At 38.9% G+C, this 10,941-nt stretch overlaps 1 protein-coding gene across 2 annotated transcripts in view; it reads right to left on the bottom strand.

Moving 5' to 3' along the window:
* Positions 1 to 4,026: 4,026 nt before the first annotated feature.
* The window catches only part of slc2a4rg (SLC2A4 regulator), a 37,532-nt gene continuing 30,617 nt past the window's right edge, over positions 4,027 to 10,941 (bottom strand). For both annotated transcript variants that reach the window (XM_008277839.1, XM_008277840.1), the window contains 2 exons: positions 10,457 to 10,584; positions 4,027 to 9,843 (listed from right to left, as the gene is read on the bottom strand). In XM_008277839.1, the coding sequence (XP_008276061.1) occupies positions 9,732 to 9,843; positions 10,457 to 10,584 (240 nt within the window). In that variant the 3' untranslated portion in view covers positions 4,027 to 9,731. The remainder of the gene's footprint in view (positions 9,844 to 10,456; positions 10,585 to 10,941) is intronic.

Genomic DNA, 10,941 nt, shown 5'->3' with positions numbered 1-10,941 from the left:
GCTATTCTAAACCTTGACTGCCATAGTAGAAGAAGAGTGATCAAGAGATGGCTTAAGTGCAAGGCTTTTTCTGCTTACCTCCTTTACTTCTGATGCAGTGTTTTTTTTTTGTGTTTCTTTTTCTTGAGGGTTCAGGCTAGAGTCCAGTAGTTTTCTACTCTGTCACAACAGGAATCAACGAGGACGCTGCCAAGGACACGCCCAACGCTAGACTGCAACTTTGTATGTTTGCCATCACAATCACCATGGAAACCAAGGATCACTGACAGTGTAGGGGAATAGTCACGAGGAGGAGAGTCTTGGTCGCTCCTCCTCGTCTGTAATGTTTCTGGGGAAAGTGTCTCTCTATGAGTGAAGGGAGAGTCTAAATCTATTGCAAAGCTATATGTGTCAGAGGACCGGGCAGCCCGACGGCACATTGTTGATGCAGAGTCCTACTGCCACAGACTTGCACTTTAATGACAACTGACTTCTATCAAAGCCCTGAACCCGTGGTTTACATTTTTGATCTGATCTTTACTTACCTGAACAACTCGGTGACCGCACCTACCTTTAAGGATATACTTTATGTCCTCTTGACTGTTATCACGATATAGAAATCACTGAATCTTTGTGCAGATTGCTGTTTATAGAGCCTATGCCTTTCAGTGTGGTCCTTAAATCTTTTCTTCACTTAAGTTTACCACCTGGTTTCTATCGATCCATTCCAACAAATACTGGAGATGTACATACGATTTTTTGGAATTTGAGGAGGAAAAAAAAGGGGGAATGAAGGCTGCGCGAGACAGAGAGAGACAGAGAGACTGAAAGTCAGTGTACGCGAGAGTTCGAACCGCCTTTACACACATCGGTTTCTGCTTCCCTGTTTGGAAAATCAGCTCAAGCACACAATGGATCCACATGACCCACACTAATAACTCTTTCTGTCTCTCTCGCTGTCTGGTTCAGTTTCTCTCACACTGGAGGTTGCGAATAATAGGACCTGAGAGCCAAGTCTCTCACACCTAAGGAGGAGCTGCCTTTGTTTAAAACTGTTTTGGTTTTTTTTTCTTGTGTGTGTGTGTTTTTTTGTTGTTGTTGTTTTTTTTTCCTTAGTCATGTAATTTCCAGTTTCTGGATACAGAATATGCAGACTCGTTCCATGGTTAATCTTTCTTTTGGCGATATACTTTCTCCGGCTTCGTAAGGTTAAAAGAAGAGGATCAAAAATTGTGCTTGAAATTCAGACTTTGATATTTGTAGAGAGTGTAATATTAATTTGTTTTGTTTTAACAGCTATTTATTGAAAAAAAACCTGTTTGTGGATTCCTGATTTTTGAGAAGTCATTCCCTCCCCTCTCTCTTTCTCTCTCTCTCTCTCTCCCTCTCTCTGTGTTTTGGCTGGAACAGGATGGGTGTTTGTACAGTATGCAAGAATGAGTGTCCAGTGTCCAAAAATAGTCTATATTGATTTCTTAAGATTATTTCCATGTTTTTTGGCAAAGTTATTGACAATTCAAGAGAGGCAGATGACATGTCTTATTATTATGAATATCAGAACTATGATTACTGTTGTTGATGTTACTATTATTAATTATTATTAAGTGCTGGATGCTAAGCTTTATTGTGTTTTCTTTTTTTTTTTTTGATATTTTATATCTTGTATAAGAAAAAAAAAAGCTTTTATACTTTGCCTTGTTGTGGACAGCAAGCCATGGGGCTTTTATCAACCTTTTATTGTGCCAGTTTACGCTTTTTCTGTCGTATTTGCTTTTTTTTTNACCAAGGGGGAAAACACATTCACTGTCAAACTTCTCTGTTAGATATTTGATTGAAACATATATTCAGCACACGCTTTTGCATCACTAATGTACACTAATTGATTAATATCAAACCAAAAACAATCTTGTACTTTGTATACATGAAGTGCTTTTGTTTCACAGTCTGTGTGTGCAGGTGCTTTTTTGGATTTATTGTTGTGGTAAACGGTTTTGTTGTTGAGTTGTTTTTATTTTTGAACCTGTCACTATGTGTCACAGTTTGAAAAAGTGCACACGTTATGGTATTATTGTGAATATGAAGGGCTGTGTGAAAGGACCAGCTAGCTTTTTGAAGACTGCATCCTAAAATCGAGTTTTTTTTTCTTTCTTTTTTTCTAGTTTCTACTGTCTTGCGCCTCAAATGGCACACAATCAAGTAGTAATGCAGCGTGCAGACCAAACTCTCCTCTCGGACAGCAGAGCGTTCAGTCTACATGCTGTATTTCTACATGCTGGTGTTTTACTGGCTCGACTTCAGTTCATTTGCATAAAGGGAAAGCGAGTGCTGCAGTAGTAACTCTGGGAAACATTTCGTTGCCAGTGCTGGTCGCACACGTCAGGCTTCTCTGCTACAGGTGCTGTGGACTGCACTTCCCATCAACCCCTGCTGAGAACGTCTCAGTGCGATTCGTGATGCTTTCTTCATGTCTGGCAACCGTCTTTATTTTGTTTGTATTATTTATTGTGTTTTTCTTTGACCCATTTTTCAAATAGTTGTACTTTTCTGGGGTGTAAAAAAAAAAACAAAAAAAAAGAAAGAAAAAAAAAAAAAGAAAGACAATGGGGTAAAAATTTTTATGAATGTCAATGGTGGGTGTGGAAGGAACCCATGATCAGTGACAAATCTCTGTCCCGTGGCGCCGTTGCGGCCACCGAGAGACATCTGGATGTATGCGTGACTCCCCCCGGCCCTGCGCTCTTCTCACGACCTGTACTGTACGTCTTCTTCCTCATTCTGGGTTGTACTTCAGGAAAATGTCTGCCATCAACCCCTCAATATGTGCCTCAATGACATTTCACCTGTGTGCTTGTGAGAGTGCTTGTTTCCAAGAGATGACTGAATATTTGTATCAGTGGATAGAGATTACCGAGATGATCAGATTAGAGGTGCAAAATGTTTTTTTTTTTTTTGGTTGTTGTTTTTTTCCGAGGATAAAACTTCAAAGAGACAAATCATGATGGGCGACCAGATTCTCCTTCCCACCGTGTGTTGATGACCTTTTGTGCCCTGATTCTGTGGTCTTAACTGCATGCCTGTGTTCATTTTGTCATACCAAAGCGACATCTTCGGCATCTGCACACAACTGTCTCATTCCACACGATGCAAAACTGGAACTGTTTGCTCTATTGCAGATGAATATGGGTATTCTTAGACGTGTACAAATTGCAATCCTCATTTAGCCTGTATAGCTTGATTCACACGTGCAAATCATGAAGCCATAGATATGGGTATATCTATATTATACTATATTTCAAAATTGGCGCTTTTTACTTTAGATTTTGTTCTTCTACTAAGAGTGATGTGTGTATACCTTCATATATATGAATTTATATTACTATTATATATTATTTATTTTCTCTCAAGTTTCAGAGGGTCTTTAGTTTGTAAAAGGTCACACTTGAAGCTTGAGGTTTGTTTATTTTCATTGGGAATATTGTTCAATATGATACTGACTTTATATTGATTATTATCATAATCCTGTGTTTGTAACAAAATGTGCTAAATAATCAAAAAAACCTGTCCTGTTTTTACACCTGTTTTGTTTTGGGCAGATTTAAGTGCTCTTGTGCAGATATTTTTTCGGTTGATAGTACTGATCACAAAACATTTTTACAGTCAACCATGAGCCTCCTGTTTTGATGTTGGGACAGGCCCCACCAGCCGTCCAAGCCTCTTTCTAACTTCATGTTTAGTGGAAGAATTAGCTTGACTATTATTTGCAAAAACCAATCAGTCTCAATAAATTTTGAAATTGCTGCTGTAAAGAAGTGAACAACATGCGCTGTGCCTTTTGTTTGATTTTTTACATGCCTCTTGATGGGAACCGGTGTTGTCAAACCTCCTGCTGTCCACAAGGGGGAGGAAGACACAAGTCAAAGAAAGCAGACACACAGAGGAGTGAATTCAATTGGTTTAAACGGCCATATTTCCTTCTTATGAAGATTTGTCGTGATAAAGAGCTGCTGTGTTTCATTATCGCATTATTCACATAAAATATAAAGAATCTGATGGCAGGATTCGTCCATTCAGGTTTATTTTCTTTCTGTCACATTACATCACATAGATCACATTATCAGCATCATACATGGTCATCCATCTTTTTCAAGCACTAGTCATAGGCTTGACATTCACACAAATACTCCTTGAGTGCACCACTCCTCAGAAAGTGCTTCCTCCATGTGTGTGGGACTGGTGATGAAGACCAGAGGCCGAGCCCACACACAGGAGAAATCTTGCCCTCCAGTGAAGACCCAAGGCTGACGTAATGTTTCCCGCAAAACGCTTTTAGCACTGCGTGTGCGTTTGTGTTCGTGTGTGTGTGGGTCAGACTGCAATGAGCATTTTTACATTTAGAGAAAAACAATCTACATCAGCCTTGGGTTATTGGATACTGAGAGGGGAAATCTAACACATAAAACCCTTCAGTGTTGTATCTCCTAACAAAAAAAAATAAAAAGAATAGGAAAAAATGAGCGATGCTAGACATGCAAAACAACCTCAAACTCAACCAGACAATCAATCAATGAGAAAAAGAAAAAGAAGGAGAAGCAAAGGTTGGTTTTCACACCAGCCAGTGTAAGGCTGAGTAAAAATACAACATGAGAGGGGAAAAAATGGTCATCAAATGAGAGAAGTGACAGACAGGGTAAACGCCTGGACAAACAATAAGAGCACAGTAGAAGAAGCAGAGAACTGAGTGGAGCTGCCATTGCAATGCATTACATTTATTTTGGAAGGAGATCTATTGGCTTTGCTGCTGCTGGTTTACAAACAAACGGAAACTGACATTCAAGAAAGCAGCACATCAATTTTTGACATTTTTTGGAAAGAAAAAAAAAAAAAGGCTTTTTTTTGATGCACATTTCAAGGGTTTAGTTTAGCTTAATATACTGGGTAAAGGCTTGGGTGGGACCACAGTAAAGCTGGATAGCACAAGAACAGGAAATGGAAAAGGACAAGGTGATCAGAGAAGAATTGCTGTAGTGAAAAGGAAGTAGGAAGGATATGTCTTTTAGGAAGCAAGTGGAAGACACTAAAAGCATGCTGTCTGTTGGAATGTGCAGGGCAGGATAAAGATTCCCACAAGTTGGACATTTCCATGGTGACCAAAGGTCTAAAGGTTATCCTGCCTAACAACAACTTAATGTCACAACCACAAACAATATCCACGACGACGATAACCACACATATTCAGAAAAAAGTTACCATTTGGCAGGGCGATCGACAAAAGACAGAACAGTGAGAGTGTGAGAGAGTAGACCAGATGTCACCAAAAAGCAAGTTAGTTCTTGTTCCATTGTAAAGCGTCTCATTGCACAAAGTAAGATAGTAAAGCAATACTGCATGGTTGTGTTATTATATATGACTTAGCAGTGTGGCGACAGCTGTCTGTGGGTGGTAAAAATTTGGATACCGAAATCAGGACGACTACAGGTTCACTACAGGCAGTACAAACTAGCCAGCAACTATTACAACAACAAAACAAAACAACAAAAAAAGACTTTTTTTATAGGTTTTACATTCAACGGGTTTTGTTTTTCTCCCCTTTGCCTCTAAGCTACAACATACATTGAATCTGTTCACTATAGCTTCTCAATCGACTTTTTAAAAAAAAATGAAAGAAAAATATTCTGAGCAACTGTACTGTAAAAAAAGTTTCCTTTTCATATAACAGAGATACAACAACAAACAAAACAACAACAATATATGAAAAAAAAGCCTCATGGTTCTCTTTATGTTGCATATGTACAAGAAAGCCCTGAAACTGCAAATCCACCTATATCGTCACTGCGTGTCTCGTGTCCATCTACTGTAAAAAATCTCCAGTTTCCCCCCGCACACCCATCGACCGTCACTCTCCACAATCTCCATCCCTCATTGTGTGGGTGAAAGTTGTGATTGCTGATGTATTTTACAAAGAATTCACCAAAACGTTCTCTTGTTAAAGGTCTGCACACAAGAGCAACTTTGTACCCACGTTTCTGTCTGGCCAACGGTGATCTTAAGTCGCACTCAAAGAACCAAACTCTTAATGATGCAGCCATGGGACTCGATCGTCACAGGCCAGTTTAGTGCAACTTGAAAAAACGGTGGAATATCAGCTGGCGAGCACATGAGCCTGTTAGCTTAACACGGCCTGAAAGTCCCATTGTCTGCCGGCAGAAGCACTGGCCTCTAACCCTGCTGGTGGAATCTAAAAGTGCTTACACTGAGGACGGAGAGAGACTAGACGGGTTGCATTTGACACGTTACCAACGACCAAACTAAAGCTAACAAAACTGAAAGTGGTATCCAGCACTAATAACAGTATGTACACATTACTACCTCAGCTCAGTAAATGTAAAGAAGCGGGAATTTGTTTTTTTGTTTTGTTTTTTTTTTAAGTAAAGGAAGCACAAAGCTGAAATTTATGAATAAGTGTGTGAGTATTGTGAGGGAGAAAAAAAACCCAGGCAATAAAAAAACTGTAAAGCATCCGTTATCAAGACGATAAAGAGTAGTTACTGACTGAAACTGGTGTTTTACCATCACTGAGACAAGGCTGGTACTGCTTTCGACCCTTGGCACTAGTCCAAGGAAAGGCAAAGTGACTGACTGAGTACCACACTGTACTTCCAGTACCACACTCCCTAAAACTGCCAGCACCGCTGTGTCTAGTACAATAAATCTGACACAAAGAGCAAGACATCAACTGTCAAGATCGCTTGGTAATAATGGGGAACCCCAGAGGTTCACGACCCCACATCCCTGACACCCCATTTATTCCATCGGGCAGTGACGATATCCCTCCCACCCCTTCAAAACAAAATACCCTTTCACTTAAAAATTTGTGTATATAAAATGTCCATGTACAAAAACATGTCTTTGCGCAGTGCAACGTAGTGCAATTTCATCAGGTCAGTATACCTTTTCCTTTTTGTTTTCTTTGAATTGGCACTTGGTGAAGTTGGTGAAGTTTCTGACTGGAAGAGGCCTTAGCTTATCTGGGACATCACTGGAATAAACACTTTACAGGGAGGATCATAAATTAAAAAAAAAAAAGGAAACAGGAACTCAATGAGACATAAACTACTATGACAGCAACCATATGGGCTTAATGCTTTTTTTCTTTTCTTTTTTTTTGCGCTTTGACCTCATGCATCAGCTTCGAGAAGTGATGACTAGTTGCCTATAACATGGTATCAGCCAACGGCACATGTGAGCCCAGAGGACAGCATAGGTGCTTCTATGGCGACAGAGGTCTGAAGTCGTACTGGATCTCAATCAAGGATCCTGCTCGAGGATGGCCTACTCATATCGACGAGGACAGGCACTCTGTGTTTGTCATACGTTGCTACTGAGATCAGGTCAGGTCAGTGTTAGGAGCGCTTCGAGAGAAGAGGACACACAGCAGAATCCACATTCAAACAGCTGCTAACATACAGCACATCAATTAAAAAAAAAAAAAGAGAGAGAGATTCACAACAATGGTGGATCTCTTCAAAAGTATATATATCTAATATCATGACTATATTACTAAGAGCAAATTGGAAATTAGCTGTGTTGTTTTTTTTTTTTTTTCTCTTAAGGGCATTGTCTTGTTTGAATCGAGGGTCTAAGAATAGGGGGTGTTATAATATATACACATTGTAAAGCCCTTTGAGGCAAATTTATGATGTTTGACTATAGGAATAAATAATTTGAGTTGGCCCTATGGTTTGAAGAAGGTTATCATTTAAAAAAAATCTGCATTGTCTGTTGTTTCTGTCATTTAAACCTAGAAACTGATTAAGTCAACTCAGAGAAAGTCAATGACAACTACACATTACTAATTAACAGGAGGGGGAAGTTTAAAAACTATTTAAAAAGACTAGGGACAGTATATTTTTTAAAAAACACTATAAAAATGTCTTATGTCTCTTGCTTTTCGTTTCTTTCCTGTTTTATATCTTTGACGAATACAAAACAGGTAACAAAATAGTTTTAAAATGAACAGTTTTCTTCAAATGGCCACTAATGCTGAAAAACACGTTAAAAAGGGATATATCAAAAAACTGAAGTATCTAACTATCTAAAAAAATCTACCACCTATATTTTATCTAAAGCTTGGAAACCTTGGCCTACCTTTAACTATTACAAGCCTGTCCTAAAAAGTAAGACTCCATTTTGGTAAAACATTTTAAAAACCTCACTCATAGAAATCAGTATACAGTCGACCACCAACGCTCCTGTTCTGCACTGACTTGATTTGACTCTCACGATTTATCTTCAAATGTTACACCAGAGTGAAAGATTATTTTCAAGGATAAAACGCAGCATGTATTAAAACGTAGGGAAGTTTTGGGTCCTATGAAGTTAGGTCTAGTATCTAAAAATAATGCTGGTTAATGGCAATTATTCCAAAGACTACAGAATGGGTAACCTCTCCATTTAAAACTGTAAGAAATGAATTAGAATGCCTGACTTCTTATCAGGTAGTGATTGTTGGGTTACAACGTCTATGTTATTTACCTACATACACAATTTACATCAGTCAGACTGTGAGTTAAAGTTTCAAAGGGCAGTTATCATTCACGTATCGTTGTGGTAAACAATCTCTTTAAGAACATCAGCTGTCAAAGGAAGAATAATGAGCCTTTCTGCCTCAACTCATGACTCAATGACAACCACAAAGCAAGAAAGACAATATTAAATGCTGTAATCCTGCTGATTGCACAGTGCAACTGCAAGTTGTTTCAGCAAGTCATTGCTGAAAATAAACTATATAAGAAACAGATATTCACGCTCTTAGGCATACGCTGGGGGTTACAGTGATGCTCTAAAAGATGACATATTTCTTCAAGGTGCATATCTCTACAGTAAAAGTATAGAGAAAAAGAGAGGGAAATATATTTCTGATATTTTGTACATCTCTCGAAAATATTTTGGAACATCAAGGGAGAACTTTTTGTACCACTTGTTGTGTAAGATTTGGTGCAGTTTTGCAAAACTACAAATATAGCGGGCAGTATAGAATTTGTCTAAATGAACAAGTTGTTTGATATTGAATAATATGTATCCAGACATGCAGTCGACGTCCAGTTAGACTGCAGAAGACAGTGATGTTGGAGCTTACACCAAAAAAAAAGTTGGTTGTAAGTAAACAGGCCTTTTGCATTTCTTAGGTTTGAAGTCCCTTAAACAGTGACGATAAGAAACGGATATGCTACAGAATTCATACCGAGTAGATCTGGTTGTTAACCCTTGAACCTCCAAAAAAAGTGTCATGATCAATCCTTAACAGTAGCTTACATGATGCTCCTATAATGAACAACAGAGTATACCAAAAAAGCTTATCTGTAGTCTTTAAACATTGCCTTGAGTTGAAGCAAGTGAAAAACAAAAAAGATCAACTCAAGAAGGTTCATAAGCCAATTTAAATGTTTTTTTTTTTCTTTTTTTTCTTATTCGTCAGAGTGAAAATGTCTCAGTCTTAGAAAAAGTCTCAAAACCTGCATAAAGTTATTTTTTTCTTGATGGTTTTTTGTTTGTTTTTACCAACCAGTTTTATTTTCTCTTTGTGTTTGGAAACGGAAAAGAGAGAAGGCGAGCCCCCCTGCTGGGCTGGAGGAAGCAGCACCGAGAACTCCATCGTGAAGAAATCTCCCCTCGTCTCGTCAGTGGAAGCGTCCACCTTGCTGTCACTCCGAGTGAGGAAGAGCTCATCTCACAGACCGGGGAAGGGGACTGGATTAGTCGGTGAATCTCTGACAGGCTTTTTTCCAGCGACAGGCTGTGCACCACATTTCTCTCTTCTCCATGCCGTACACCTTTCTGCACTTCTTCGCCTCCCCGCGGGGTTTCCTTGGTAACAGCAGATGTGACAGCATAAGGACATGCACACAGACATCCAGACGCCCACATGGGCAAAAAAAAGAAAACACACACATATATGTGCAACACGCTCAATGGCGTCTAAATGTGTACGTGTGCATGTAAGGGCAGGATTAGGAACACAAACACATACACACTTACAAGTCTTCTTATTTAACAAGTCAACATTAAAATGACTCTGTACAAGAGAGACATCTGGGAAAGGTTGAGATTTAAAGACAAATTAATCTCCAAGACCTTATTTTACATTCCACTGGCAATAAACTATTACATATAACACACTGCTACAAACATTAGTACATTTAATCATTTACAATTTATCATGTAAAAAAAGAGAATTTAATTTTAGGAACACTAAAATTCACAATTCAGACTCTACAAAGGGAACAGACTATGTTCTGAGCCAGCGCGACATAAAAAGATGCTAAAGAAAGAAACACAATTTGGTATTGATAATATTGCCTGGTGAATAATATAATAATTACAGAATAAGGGCGCAGTACTACCCCCCTTCTTGACTTTAACAGAATAGTTTAACAATCTTAACACAATCGCAGATGCACAGCAAATGGCCGATGCGTACCTGGTTCCTGGTGTTGATTTAGGTGCCGGTGTTATTAAAGTGTGGTTCTTATTAACAGTGGTGTGTGTGCTGGCTGCAGGCTGCCGCTTTTCACCGATGCTAACTGTCCGAACATGAGTCACAGGCCCCTGGCAAAGTGGAAAGACATCAGAAGCGTATTGGTTAATATCATACTGACACAGTGAAGCCTCAGAGCGCCTGGGCTCCTCTCTCCAACGTGGGCGAAAAAACAGAAACGATCAGTTATCATACACTGATTAAACAGACACCAATAAATAAAGTTTAGGTTGTTACAAACACAAGACACAACCTTAGTTCTGCTCTTGTCAGTACAGTATTACTAGTGTAACTAGTTTATGTAACTTGCAAGAACTTTTGTAGCTTAACTGAAAAGTTTAGCTCAATAATAAATATCTGCATTTCATGGACTGGGCAGATTCTGTTGTCATACATCATGTTAGATCAACTACCTTCACTAGTTCTTT

This window comes from Stegastes partitus, unplaced genomic scaffold (genome assembly GCF_000690725.1).
Source record: "Stegastes partitus isolate 25-593 unplaced genomic scaffold, Stegastes_partitus-1.0.2 Scaffold108, whole genome shotgun sequence".
NCBI lineage: Eukaryota > Metazoa > Chordata > Actinopteri > Pomacentridae > Stegastes > Stegastes partitus.
The sequence above is the reverse complement of the archived record's forward strand: the minus strand, read 5'-3'. Positions and strand labels throughout refer to the sequence as shown.